The following is a 15,496-nucleotide window of genomic DNA, read 5'->3' as shown; positions in this document are numbered from 1 at the left end:
AGCTTCAATCTCCTCACTGGTCTTCAGCTGTTAGTTTTGGCCAGATGGATTCCCCTGGGGTCTTACATTTGTCTTGGCCAAAATGCACCCTGATGTCAGTGCTGAACTCTTCAGTGATCCAGAGTAACTGTTGGAGTTGATTCTTGTTTGCCTCATAGTTTTATGTCATCCATGTATATCAGAGAGGATGTACAGGTTTTCCTCCCTTCTTTAAGGGTTTATCCATGCTTGCTATTGTTGAGTATAGTGGACAGTAGGTTGAGTGCTAGACAGAACCACAGTGGGCTCTGGAAGATTCTTTTTCTGATGGGGATTGGTCTGGTTAAGATGTCCTCCATTTTGCCATGGTTACTTCTAGGAAGTGTCAGTGTTTGGTTGACTTTATAGATCTTCAGTATCTCTATCAGCCAGGTATGGGGTACAGAGTCAAAAAAGGCATTACTGTTGTTGATGTAGGCTGTGTACAGGTTGTGTCGCTTCCTGTAGGCTTGTTTCATAACTGCTGTGTCTATGGTCAATTTTTCCTTGCATCCTTTGGTCATCTGTTTACATCCCTTCTGCTGCCCAGCCATGATGTTCTGCCTCCCCAAGTGGTTTGATATCTTCTTGGTTATGCAGCTGGTCAGGATCCTGTACATTGCTCTGAGACAGGTCTGTATTTTGCTGGATTTGTGGTGTCTTTGTCCTTCACCTTCAGATAGGTGATTCATTGAGTCAAGAGTACCTTATCATCTGGGTGAACTGCTCGACTGTGTGCACAACTGAACTTCTTGTACTGGTAGTTGTGGATGTTATCTGTCCCTGGGTTTGCCAGTTGTGGAACTTCCTGATTGACTGTTGCACTTCTTTTTCCCAAATTTCCCATTCTGTCATCTCTTGTATGTCTTTAGTTTTCTTCTATTCTAGGTCTGTCCTGGGGGCACAGCTATTATGGCTGACTTCACTGCTTCGTAGCAAAGTTAGCCATAACATCACAGGTTGTTCCTGAACTTGAACTTGAGTGCCTTCTGGTCAAGGGTTCTGTTGCCCTTCTCCTCTTGTCCTGTGTTCCTGTAGAAGGCTCTCTAATTCCCATCAAATATCTGGTTGTCTGTTTTCCTCCGGGCACTCTTCCTGTATTGGCAAGCACTCTTGCTGATTGCAAGGATGTTTTGCTTAAGGGTGTCCAGGTATCCTTTGATTATAGGTCTTGTGTGTGCTGTTGATGTTTTTATTGAGAGTGGTCTTCACTTTTCTTATCAGCTTCTTACTTCTGTTACCCCATTGGTATCTGGTCAGTTGGTCTACCTTCACTCTTGCCTCTTCAATCTTCTGCTGTAGCCTTCTTGCCCAGGCTGGTGGTTCCTCATTTTTATGTTTTGTTTTCTTTTGGCATCTCTGGTTTTTCTTCCATTCATCCTGTTGGCTTCCATTGCGGCACAGTAAATGGCTGTGCAGCTGGCATCTAGTGTTACTATGTTGTTGTCGAGGTAATCCGGTATTATTTGCCAATTGAGGTGGCCCATGACTTGCCACAGGATTCTGTTGAGGCTCTGCCTCAATATGGTGTGGGTCTTTGTGGGGTCCATTCTCTCAAATTTTTCTAGGGCCTTCTTCCACTCCTCTGTTCTGGGTATCACAACTTTGCCTGTTTTCACTTTGGCTGCTCCAGGTTGTATTTCTTGTACTTGCTGTCTCTACTGTAGTTCTGGTTCGGTTGGATCTGTATTCTTTGTTCTTTGTCAATGGTTCCTCACATCCTACTTGATTTCTTCCAAGATTGTAGGAGTAATCAGGTTCATAATGGTCTATGGTCTATCCCTGGTCTGCTATTTTCTGTTTGATGACCTCAATGGTTGGAACCATTGCAACCACATGATATGTAGTTTCATCCTGTATGTTACCATATAGGTCTCTAGCTTGGTTACTTCATAGTGTGTTTGCATGATGAATGTATTCATTTTGCTGTTCCACTTCTTTCATTGGCTCTTTCATCCTTCCTGGGTGGTGACTAGCAGAGTTGCACAGGATGCACTTCCAGTTGGTTGGGCTGGATGTTCTTGCTCTTCTCTTGTGATAGCCATATAGAGAACAGGGCCACTTGTTCCACTGTCTCCCTTGGGAGAGTGTCTCCAACTTTTTGAACCAACCCTTGTGCCTGAGGCCTGAACACTTCATCCTATACCACACTTGATGCAGTATGTTCAGTATTTCTACGTCATTTTCATCCAACTATGGAGGTGGACCTATTTAGCTTTGGCTTTTTGCATCCACTGGTGGGTGATAGTTATTGGGTATGACACTAAATGGCACCACTCTCTGCCTCAGCCATCACTTTGGCCTTAGGGGAGGTATGTCCGATGTAGTGATCTTTGTGATTCCTGCGTTTTTCTTCTTAAGTGGGAGTTTGTATTTGAACATTAGTTTGGTACAGTGAGGGTTTCCTTTTTTGTGGCACAAAAAAGGCACAAATAATGCTGGGGGTTTACAGCAGCAGTTTCATTATTGTTTAAGCAAGACATGGTGCCTCTGTACTTGCTGGATTAGTGTAGGCCCCTTGTCTATTCTGCATTTTTAATTTTATTTATTTTTTGATTTTTTTTTTTTGCTTTCACTTGAATAAAAGTAGCAGTTAGCACTTCTTCATTACTCATTGTTGTTTTCAATAGTTCCTTTAATGTGGTATAATTGTGTTTAATTTTGTGAATCATAATTTTTTACTATTATTTCTAATGCAATTACTTATAAATAATTAAAGCAAAATTTGAACATACTAGTTCAAGATATGAAGGAATGATATGTAAATGTAGAATAATATTATGTAAGGTAAATTTAACAGATAGGCGGTTAGGTTCCCGGTACATCCAGGTACCATTGTCATATGGTTTTCTCTTTTCTTTAAGTCTTTATGCTTTCATGTTCTAATTTTTATACTATTGCTATCCTGCTTCTTCCCTTTCTTCACCTGATTTAGTCCCAGTTTATTACTTATCATCCTCTTATACTCTTATAACACCTCCCCTCCCCCCAATCATACATATATAATTGTTTGGACTGCTAGCTGTAGGGCTAACTGTTATACTGCCAGTAAGCTACTAAATTTTTAATAAATTATTACATTTTTCTCACCAAGCCCACTTGGCCTATCTTTAGATCCTGCAGGTCAGTATTTCTACCTGTCGTCTTCATCCAACTATTGAGGTAGATCTGCTTGATAGGGGTGTTTTCAGTTCATACTACTGAATAGAACAGTGTGGTGGCTTAGTGCTGAGATTGTTATATAAACTGTAATTTTAACAAAATATAAAAAGAAATCTACGTAAGAACTCACAATAAAGAAAACTATAGTCGACACCGACACACACCTTAATCTTCCTAGATTCAGAGATTACACAAAGAGATGCAAATGAAAAAGTTATGGTAAATCTAATCTATATGATAAAAGAAATGCATTTAAATTCCAAATTGTACACTTTTGTCACTGGCATTCTAATATTTCATGTAAAGACCACAGGAATATTATTTCAGCACAGTGTATTAAATATGCACTTATTTATAGTAACCACGTCATATTAAACAAGCACTTTAAAAACTTTATCAAAAATTGGTTAGAAACAATATTCCTTCAAATTTTCATCAGATTCTTTATGAAAAGTAGCCTTAACCAAATGAAAGTTTCTTACAGCTACAACATCATGCTAAAATGTAACAGAGCTATTTATTACACTTAGGAATTTGCCATTACACCACCTGTATATAGTGGTTATAACAATCTCTGCACTAAACCATCCATATTGTTATATTCAGTAATGTGAATTGAAAACATTAATTTTTACCTAACTCACTTCCAATTATATATGAAAAAAGCCATTATTTTTTAAAAATTGTTTGCTTAATCTACTATTCTCTAAAAGTGTATTTTATTTTATTACCTACTCTCTTGGCTGTATCTGTTTAGTGCTGGTCAGAGTGCAGATCCTATACTTTCTCTGTATTCGCCATGTTTTCATAACCATTCCATATGTTATTCATACTTTTTTGTTTTCCTGGTAAAAAATTTTGTATAAAGCTCTTCTAGGCCTTTGCCTATCTTATCCCGTGATTCTTTACATTGAGGCAGGTGCACTGGTGTCTCTCTGTACTCAAACTGTAACTATTCACCTTCCTGAACTCATAAATTGTAACAATTCTTATATTAATACAACAGACTGCCAACAAAGCATATTATACTGATAAATAATGCAATGGCTGCATATTAATATAAAATGATTGTTTTTAGTGAAATTTAATTTATAGTGGTGTGGACTTTAAAAAATCCTGCTTTTTCTAAAAATCTCATCTCCTATTTTCCTTCTGCTTTTTGCAAGAAAAGCTATTTTTTGCCTCTTTAGGCCAAAAAATATATTTTTTTCCCCTACTTATGGTTACCACCTGATGCCCAGCTTTCCAAAAGGCTAGAGTTGGCAACTATTCATACTGCTTTGAAAATCACTGAGGTAAAAAAAATAAATAAAATAAATAAATATATCTATATATAAGCGTGTAAAAATAGATAAGTTTTTGATGAGATTTGCATAGATGGAGATGAAAATTACACAAAGTGCTGAAGACTAGAAGGGTAAGGATAGTAGAAAAAAGAAGTATTGTAGATTTGAAAAAGGCAAAAGAATGTTAGAATGTCCTAAAAGTTATGATAAATATCCTAAAAGCTATGATGAATTAAGAAAATTATGGGCTGAATTGCAAAGGCAATTTGGAGGTGAAGGAACTGTAAAGTAAAATTATTAATACCATATGATTAAACAAAATAAAGTAAAATGTAATAAAAGGTGTTAGAGCTGTCATCAGATATGGGTGGGCAAATTTAGTTATAAGTCAAATACAGGGATGGCAAAAATGCAAAATCTGTGTCAGCTGAAGTAAATATTAATATATGATCAGGTATTCAACACCTGACCAGTAACCTTTTTCAGGCCCGGAGGCAAAGAACATGTTCGGGCCCCTGCTTAATTAATGAAAATTGCAAAAAGAGGAGACAGCCAAAGACGCTGGGCTCCTAAAGGGCCCTGGCCTAGAGGCAATTGCCTTTCCTCTACATGGTAGCTACACCACTGCACCTGACCATGTATCAGGAACTGCATTACTATACTTGTCCATAACCATAACAGTATAAGAAATGTTGAAATGAAGCCAAAAAAAAAACAAAAAAGAATGAAATTAGCACATTCTTATATAGTATGGACAAGGTAGTCTCAATACAGTGTCAATGATATGAAAATTATTAAGGAAAAAATAAGGATAAGGCTAAAATATATAATTAAGTGTTTTCAGAGTGGGAAAAATATGTATTTTTTTTTTTTTTAGTAAACTTGGAAAAATGATTTAGTGTTGGAATTTTGTGGAAAATGAGAAGAATTAAAATAAATAGAAACAAGCACATGATATAGGCAGAAGTATTAAATTGAGGATGGGTAAGGGATAAAGATGTAGTTAAATAAAGACAAAAATAGCAATAGAATTGAGGATAGTAGGAACGTTCCTATCACCCTCGTATTACGCTAATAGCTCTACGAATGGGAAGAAAGGTAGAAATAGAAAGATAAAAAGTATAGAAAAAGTTATTAAAACATACTGGGCTAGCTGAGGTTGTAAAGCCCAACATTTTAGCAAGGGTTCTGACTTTGTAAGTATTAGTATAAAAAGGAGATGAATACCAAATGCTTGTACTGCAAGGAAAAAGCAGGTGAAAAAATATGTAAGTCAAAACAGGCCTAGAAACAAACTAAAACTGAAAGTATAATAAGAAAGGGGAATGATACCTGGAGTTTTTAAGTAATATGAAGTGGAAGGAAGATGGTGGGAAAATAAACCACACATATTTTGTAGATTATTATTATTATTACACTAGCCATATGGTGCAAGGAAGCCCAATGCTTTTGCTGCATCAGCCAAAATAAATTTTTTTTCAAGCCACCCCGAAAGAGAGAGGGAGAAGCAGAAGGGAATCACCAAGAAAGAGAAGAATGATGATATCCAGCTCAGGACCCTGGGTGTGCTAAACCCATGCTCACCAGATGTGATCCCCCTGGGGCATTTTAGACGAATGTATCTAAGGCATAACTACATTAGTGACTTAGCTACAAGATAAAGCAATTTATAGCAGCATAATGGACTTAATAGAGAGCTGTGAAGAAATGGAAATAGTGACCTCTATAGTTGTATTTCGAAACAGAAAGTAGACTAAGTGATATAACTACTATATACTTATACGCAGTGCTTTTTTTGTGACGGTACGGCGTACCGGCACCTTTGTTAACAGTGACATGTGACATTTGGATGCCATGCACTTCAAAATTTATAATATTCCTTAAATTTTTTCACATGTTTACCTACTATTCAAATAAGCTTAAAATTATTTAACTAAATTTGCATTTTTTACTGTATTGTTAAAATATTTTCTTTATAAAACTGTATAACCATTTTTATAATTCTAAATTACTCAGTCGGACCTCTATTTAATTATTTTGAATTCCCCTTGGAAGTTACATTTAAAATAGTTTCGGTTGAGGGAAGAAAGTTTTCATATAGCGAACGGATTAGGAGAGAATTAATTTGCTATGGCCTGTTCGAATTTCTGGCCTTCAGGCAATTAGTGCTGCTGCGCGAATTAAGAGAGCTAAAGTGATTAGTATTGTATAACTTAGCGGTACCTGGTAAAACCTATCTGACCACTTGTCTCACATACGGAGAAGTCGCGCTGGTCAAGAGTGAGCAGATCAAGGGGTATTCCCAGTGGGCTCTGGCCCACCTTCTATTCAGTGGTGTCCAACCTTTTCCAGTACCATGGCCATATTCAAAAAAATTCAAAGTTTCTTTAGTGTGTTACATTTTCTATATCTTGTTGCATGTAAAAGTAAAATTGAAAATATTCAAAAATTTAATTAAGTACAATACACAATTGCATTTACTGAACAAAACATTTAATGAGAAAAATTTTTTGATAATAAAATTTAAAATGCTGTTTTTGTTCACTTTCCTCGCGGATCGTAGGTTGGACCACCTCTGTGAATCAACTGTAAGCGCACCGTTCGAGAATTAGAAAAGTGATTTTCTTTTACCCCATAAATAATCATCTGCTATTTCGTGGAAGTGTGATATACACAGTTTTCCGAAAATTTTCCCTATCTCTGTTTACACTTTACTTTACCTGAATATCTGAATGATACTGATATTTTGGACAGTTCAAAAAAAAGAAAAAAAAAAAAAAAAAATTTCATTTAAGAACTAGTGACAATACTGATGACGAGAGAAGGAAAACGAGGACAACGAAGGTATTAAACCTTCTAAACATGAATTGTTGGCATTTGGTGAAAATGAAGTTAGAAAATTATCAATTAGAGTTAAATGCAATTCGCGGATACCTAATTGATAAGAAGGTTTCCGAAGAATTGAAGCATTTGATGAACGCCCTGAGTACGATACCAATTTCACTGAGTGAATGTGAATGAGGATTTTCAGAAATAAATCTGATCGCCAACCAGTGCTTCGTTGATGACAAAAACAGTTTCTTAAAATTGTGGTCTGTCCGCTGACCTGCTGTGATTCAGCAAAATATGTCGATTCGTGGCTGCTTCGGAAACGTCATTCATCAACCGATACAAAGAGCAGGAAAAGAAGTCAGCATAGGGTGTCGGATGAGAACTTAATAAAAATTTGGAATATTCTACAAAAACTTTATTATGAAATTATTTTTACTTATTTTACTCATATTTTACTTATTTTTTTATATACTTGAATAATAAATTTATGCTTAATAAACTGTGTTAATATACTGAATTTCTTTTTCTTATTCTAAAAAAAAAAAAAAATTACTACTAAAGTAACAATATCGGGGGGGTGGGGGGGAGAAATTAGAGTACTTTTAATATTTTCAATTTTTCCCGATAGCAAAGAATAAGTACTGGCACCTATTTTTTTTTTACAAAAAAAAAGCACTGCTTATACTATATACCTACACAATTATACTACTATATACTTATTGAGTATATAGTAGCCATATCACTTGGTCTACTTTCTATTCATTTTATTATGGCTATGTTCAGTACTTTTTTTTATTTTTGTATATCTTTTGACTTTATATCGGTAAAGTCCTTTTATTCCAACCACATTTCTATGTCATAGACATTCTTTTCTAACACTACTCTTATGTATCTATACGCTCTTATCTGTTCAAAATACGACTATAGAAGTCACTATTTCCATATCTTTTCCATTTCTTCACAGCTCTCTATTAAGTCCATTATACTGCTATAAATTACTTTATCCTGTAGCTAAGTCACTAATGTAGTTATGCCTTAGATACATTCATCTACTCTACTAAATATGTGCACTTTATTTTCCTGCTGTCTTCCTTCCACTTAATACAAATTTGTATTACTTGAAAACTCCAGGTATCATTCCCCTTTCTTATTATACTTTCGGTTTTGGTTCGTTTCTAGGCCTGTTTTGACTTGCATATTTTTTCGCCTGCTATTTCCCTGCAGTACAAGCATTTGGTATTCATCTCCATTTTATACTAATACTTACAAAGCCAGAGCCATTATTAAAAGGTTGGGCTTTACAACTCCAGCTAGCCCAGTATGTTTTAATAACTTTTTCTATACTTTTTACCTTTCTACTTTCTTTTTCTACCTTCCTTTCCATTTGTATAGCTATTAGTATAATATGAGGGTGATACGAACATTCCTGCTATCCTCATTCTATTGCTTTTTTTCATCTTTATTTAACTATGCCTTAATCCCTTACCCATCCTCAATTTAATACCTCTCCCTATACCATGTGCTTGTTCCTATTTATTTTAATTCTTCTCATTTTCCACAAAATGCCAACACTAAAATATTTTTCTAAGTTTACTAAAAAATTTACATATTTTTCCCACTCTGAAAACACTTAATTATATTTTTTAGCCTTATCCTTATTTTTCCCTTAATAATTTTCATATCATTGACACTGCATTGGGACTACCTTGTAAATACTGTATAAGAATGTGCTAATTTTATTCTTTTTGTTTTTTGGATATATATATTTCATATTTCTTATACTGTTATGGACAAGTATAATAATGCAGTTCCTGATAGATGGTTAGGTGTATTTCCCTGATGAATTACCTGACCATGTATCAATATTTACTTCAGCTGATATCAGACTTTGCATTTTTGCCATCCCTGTATTCAACTTAAAACTGAATTTGCCCACCCAATATCTGGTGACAGCTCTAACACCGTTTATTGTATTTTACTTTACAGTTCCTTCACCTCCAAATTGCTTTGCATAATTTTCTTAATTCATCATAACTTTTAGGATATTAATATTCTTTTGCCTTTTTTCATATCTACAATACTTCTTTTTTCTGCTATCCTTACCCTTCTTGTCCTTGGCATTTTGTGTAATTTCACCTTCATCTATGCAAACTTTATCAGACTTGTATACTTTTGCATCCTTTACTGCTGCTTTGCACATTTTGGTGCATTTGTCATACCTTGCTTATTTATTTTTTTATTTTTATTTTTTACATGAACTGTAATTTTGGCTTTAAATTACATTTAACACACACACACACACACACACACACACACACACAGAAAAGTTGGTATGTATTAGCAGACTGATTTATATATCAAAAATTTAGCTTAAAGAAAACTTTATCTGATTAATTCATAAAAAAGAAAAAAAGAAATGAAATGAATATTTTTTAACAAGACAAGTTATGCTGCTGTATCAGTGATAACATTACCTCTGTAACCTATTGATGCTCATTATTGATTTTGTTAATGAAATAAAATCACAATAAAAGTCTTAAGTAAAATGTAATGTAAATTATCATTTTTAATTCAAAATTTCCAATATTTTTTCCCTTTAGGCACCATTTGACAATGGTACAAAGATTTCTGGTTATGTATTAGAATACGATGAGGTAAGTTATTTATTTATATCTATTTAAGTTTATAATTTTTCCTGTATAACAGATTTTTTTGCTCCAGTGGCAGGTACATGATTTTTTCCTGCTATCTGAAGTCATTAAATCACTGATATGATTAATTGATCCTAGTATTAGCAGTTGCATATGATCCAAAAAAGTAAGCTTATACACCACAAGCAAAAAAAAAAAAAAAAAAAAAAACAAAACCCCTTCCCATTTCACCCATCCATTTGCTTGTCTAGTTCTGCCTTGAATTTATTTAAGCTGTTCACTTCTACAATGATAGATGGAAGTTTGTTCCAGAAATCAGCCATCTGCTGGCTAAGGGCAAATTTCCACGCATCTATTCTACAACTGTCTTTCCTCAATTTCGAATTTATGTTCCCTCAGGCAATTAATCTGGGTAAGAGGATGAATCCCATCAGCATTGAACTTGCTCAAACTAGCCTTATACACCTCAATCAGATCACCTTGCAGGTGCCTAGTCTCCAGACACTGTAATTTGCAAAACTTAAGCCTTTCTTTGTAAGAGCAACCCTTTGTTCCTTTCACTAATCTTGTTGCCCTTCTCTGTACTTGTTCCAGCAGCTCTACATCCTTCCTAAAATGAGGCCACCAGACCTGTATACAGTACTCAAGGTGTGGCCTGACCATTGCCTTATACAAGGGGATAATCACCTCCTTATCCCTGCTAGAAACATTGCTGTATATCATTGACAAGACACCATGAGCTACTCTTGCAGACCATCTGCACTGCTCAAAAAACTTCATATCTGACTGCACAATTGCCCCCAGATCTTTTTCATTCTCTACCACCCTGAGTATAGTACCACACAGGTGATACATTACTCTGGGGTTACTGCTACCCATATGCAGTACTTTTCATTTGTCAATGTTAAACTTCAGTTGCCACCTTTCAGCCCATCTTTTACAGATCCTGCTGCAGTAGCATACTATCATTACTGTCATTAACACCCTACCAACCTTCGTATCGTCTGCAAACTTAGGTATTAACCCTGATATACCTTCATCAATATCATTGATAAATATCAAAAACAACCCTAGACCTAACACTGAACCCTGGGGACTCCACTAATAACATTAATCCAGTATAGCTGTGTCCATTAATTACCACTCTGTCTTCTCCCATTCAACCAACCCTTTATGCATAGCAGCAATTTGCCCCCCAATGCCACACTGTGCAATGGTATCAAAAGCTTTCCTAATATCCGAGTATGTGATATCAAAATTATTCTTGCATCCATTTCCTTTGTGACTAATCAAATTGGTCAGACGAGACCATTGCTATGAAGTGGACCAATCTGATTCATCCCCTTCCTTCTGGAGTTTACACAAGTAAAGAACTCACTGCTGTTTTTCTTTTTGCATCATTTGCCAAAAATTTCTCGTAATCTGCCTAATGGCCTTTGTGACTTGATACAGACCAGCTTATATCTGCCATAGGCTTCTGTGTCACCTGTCGTCAGTTTATATGTATCCCATGCATTTTTCATCTCTGCCAAGATGTCATATTAGTTCATATGATATCCATTTAGACCTAAATCCTGAACAATATTTCTTAGTTGATATGAAAAGCCTAATGGCTTCCAAGATTAATTCTTTGAATGCTTTCCATTTATAATTTGCTGTTGGTGACATCATCAGTTGGTCCCAGTGTATAGAAACAGACCAACATAGTCACGTTTACGAAAGCAAAACCCTTCCATTTACTCCTGATGGTAGTTACCTCTTTGAGTAAATCCCACTTCAGCACACTGTGATCACTGCCACCTAGTGTTCCTTTATCTGCAGATTCTTAATGCATGAAGAATTACTATTGATCATTATATCGAGAGTATTAATCCCTCTAGTTGTCTGCTGAATATGCTGCTGTAGAAAACAATCGTCCAGGAAATCCACAAAACCTTGCTAGTGTGTGAGTAATAAAATTCCCCATTATAAGACAATCTGATTTACTGGCTCACTCTATTTCTCTGTACAGTTGTTCATTTTACTCATCGGAGTCATTAGGCCTGTAACACACTCCTACTTTCAATTTTGCTTTGCCGGTATTTATGTCACACCAAACTGACTCAGCACTGCACTGTCCACCCATATAAACTGGCTGCACTTCCTTAGATTTTGTGTTTCTTAACTAAGAGCATAACCCCTCTTCCCTTCCTATCCTGTCTATCTTTTCTGTACACACTGTACTCCCCAAATTCCAATTCTGCATTCCTCATATCTGTGTCACACATCTTTGATATCCCAACGATATCTTCTGTTTTTACCAGCACTTCAAATTAATCAAATTTATTTACCAAACTCCTAGCATTGGTGTACACACAAGCATATAGCACCTGTTCTTATTCTTAGCTCCCCTAACACAGCCCATGTATTTACTTCTCCTGGTATGACCCCCAGCAGTCTCTGAAATCCCCCGCAACTGAAATCCAGGCTGCTGAAAAGTTATCCGCCATATTGACTATCTTCAATGGGTACTGGAATGGTTTATTAATAAATATAATTACCTTATTATCAACAATTAAGATACCCAGCAAACAGAGATTGAAACTTACAAGGAATTGTAAATTTCAGTTCACTAGGTTATCTTTTGCAAAATGATGAAAGAAAGAAAACTTATATAGCATCAGTAGTAAATAAAATAAGTAGCTCATTTCCTTCAGTCCCTTCATTTTTTTTTTTTTTTTCCCCTATAATTGAAGAGTTTAAAAAATGAAAAGTAACTGCCAAATTTCATTTCACCCTTGTTTACTCTGCCATACAGAGTTAATGAAGGCCAGGTTTCATTAAGTAACGATAGATATTAACAATCATTTTTAATATGCAATTTAATATTTTATACTGGGTCGGTTAACTGAAAAAGTACATTTTTTTGCATACCATCAGCAACCTATTCTGGATAAATTTATCTACTGAATGCATTTTCAGGAACTGAATTTGCTAACATCTAATATGCCTTAAACCTCAGCATATCATTCTCTTTGAACAGCAGAGCTATAACATATGCAGTCCTTAATACTTTTTCAGGCCATACATAGTCCAAGCTGCAATAAAGCAAGACCCAAATGCCTGTACCTTTTTTTTTTTTAAATTTAAAATCTGTTCTGCACTGCAGCATACAAACAAATAATGAGGCAATATATAAATGCTGTTTCTCAAAGGTATACAAAAATACATGTTACTCAAAAATCAACTGGATCTTTTAAATGTACAATACATTTTTAATATTGACAAGAATCTCTCATAATTGTCGTTTGAAACCTAAATGTGCGTGAACTATTTGAACTCATGAAAGTAGCTTTGAGTGGCATCACTAAACAAAGTTTAATTCAACGGACTTGAAATGAAAAATTTTACAAAACAGCTCTCATAAATATGACATGTGCAGAATGTACATGACATTATTGATGCATATGATGAACTAGAATGTAATTACAAGATTCATTCCAAGCCCTGATTCACTGAAATAAAAACAACATTTAAGCAGGCTGCTTAAGTCCCTTAATTTAATGAAACACTAGAATTTTGCCAGCATAGACAAGACATAATTATTGATTGCATAAGGCAACAGTCAGACTGCATCTTAAATACTGCATACATGTTTGGAGGTCTCAATGGAAGAATGTAGATCTATTGGAATGGGTTTGGAATTTTGGTATTTGTGAAGAAATGCGATTGAAGTATTTAAAGATTCAAATGGACTGAGTACAGTAAATGCTGATGGCATCCTTACTCTTTCTTGGACGAGACATACACACACACATGAAGGGACATAAATTTAAATTGGAAAGGATGGTTGTGGGATGGATGTGCAGAAATTTGCCTCCAGCCACAGAATAATTGATTGCTCGAACAAACTTCTACTTGGTGTTGCCAAAGTAGCCAGTTTGAATAAATTTAAAGGATTAGCCAAATTATTAGAAGAAATGGACAAATGAAGTGGTTTTTCTTTAATGGCTGACGTTGTATAAGCTTTGTTTCCTTGTATAATTTTGCCAGTAATAATAGTCAAATGAGATATTTGATGATCTGGAAAATAGCAACTGAGATAAATAACATTAGTAAATGCAACAAACTTAAAGATAATGAAAAATGACCAAGGAACAAATATGCAAGTTAATATGAAGTTCTGAGTAGTGAGGACAGATTAGTGGAATAACTCATGAGATTCGATCAGTGATATTCAGGACCCTTGCCATTAAAACCAGGAGGCATTTCTTGCATTATAAAAGCAGTTCTTCAGCCACATATTGAATCTTTCATTCAGAACTGGCCACCTCATATTAGAATGAGGTGGCCAGACTCCTGAGTGGTGGCCAGTCTCATGAGTGAAATAACTCATGAGATTCGATCAGTGATATTCAGGAACCTTGCCATTAAAACCAGGAGGCAATTCTTGCATTATAAAAGCAATTATTCTGCCACATATTGAATCTTTCATTCAGGTCTGGCCACCTCATATTAGAAATAGTGTGGGTCTACTGAAAATGGCAGAAAGAAGAGCAGCATGATTAGTTACTGACATTAAGGCCTATCCTTACAGACAGATAGAGAGACTTCAGTTATGCAAGCTACAATGTTCGTAAACTCGGTATCTGCATGGTGACCTGACTGAAGTATTTAAAAGCTGAAGGCAACAACCTTTTCTCTTTCTCGAGTTTTTAGGTTTTTGCATACACTGAGAAAAGACACTTGTAGAATATTTGAAGACACAAAAATTCTGCCTTTAGGTCAAAAATTAATTGCCTGTTAGAATAAACCTACACCTAGTTTAGTGTGGGTGGGAAGTTTCTGAATTGAAAGAGAGATTACACAAATACTTAGAAGAAACAGACAAATGAAACAGATCGAAGAAAATGAGCTACTTATTTTATTTACCATTAATACTATATAAATTTTGAAACCTTGAATAGTTTTTTTCCCCATTTTGTAGGGATTTGGAAATGGTCAGTTTGTTGAGATTTATACTGGTGCCCAGAAGCAGTTCAAAGTGACTAAGCTGAATGCTGCATCATGTTATAGGTTTAGAGTGGCAGCTGTGAATGACAGGGGCAAAAGGTAAGGTTAAGTGGCCTTTTTCAAATTCATAATTAATTTTGTTTTGTAAGAAGTTCCAATATGCTTCTGGCAAAAAAAAAAAAAAATGCTTTAATTATGTTTGTTAATATTTACTATAAATGTTTGTGTAGAGGGCCACATTCAGGAATAATCTAGAATTAGCAGTGGACCATCACACTTCTTTGGCAGTAGTCTGTTGGTTCACTGCTGCTTTGACAATTGTGTGTTGACTGCAGCAGTGTTTGCAATGACTGCTTGAGGACTTTAGGTAATGAATGCACGTTATTGTTATTTTCCTACTTGTGATTGTCCTGTAGGAATGACCCGTGTACCTTAGTTGATAGAGACGGTAACTTGTGACATGGGATTGTGATGTCCATCTTCCCACCACAGGGCTAAAGATAAACTGCAGCCATTTATCAATCCAGTTTAGGATGGGAGCCTCCTCGACAATTC

The 15,496-nt window shown here is 35.4% G+C and overlaps 1 protein-coding gene across 2 annotated transcripts in view; it reads left to right on the top strand.

The window, feature by feature from the left end:
* The window catches only part of LOC150084315 (fibronectin type-III domain-containing protein 3A-like), a 441,928-nt gene that overhangs the window by 288,965 nt on the left and 137,467 nt on the right, over window positions 1–15,496 (top strand). For both annotated transcript variants that reach the window (XM_090375975.1, XM_090375974.1), the window contains exons 11-12: window positions 9,899–9,952; window positions 14,916–15,040. In XM_090375975.1, coding sequence (XP_090232101.1) covers window positions 9,899–9,952; window positions 14,916–15,040 — 179 coding nt within the window. The remainder of the gene's footprint in view (window positions 1–9,898; window positions 9,953–14,915; window positions 15,041–15,496) is intronic.

Source organism: Mastigoproctus giganteus, chromosome 6, assembly GCF_048544385.1.
Source record: "Mastigoproctus giganteus isolate SK-2022 chromosome 6, ASM4854438v1, whole genome shotgun sequence".
NCBI lineage: Eukaryota > Metazoa > Arthropoda > Arachnida > Uropygi > Thelyphonidae > Mastigoproctus > Mastigoproctus giganteus.
This window is presented reverse-complemented; position numbering and strand designations above follow the sequence as displayed.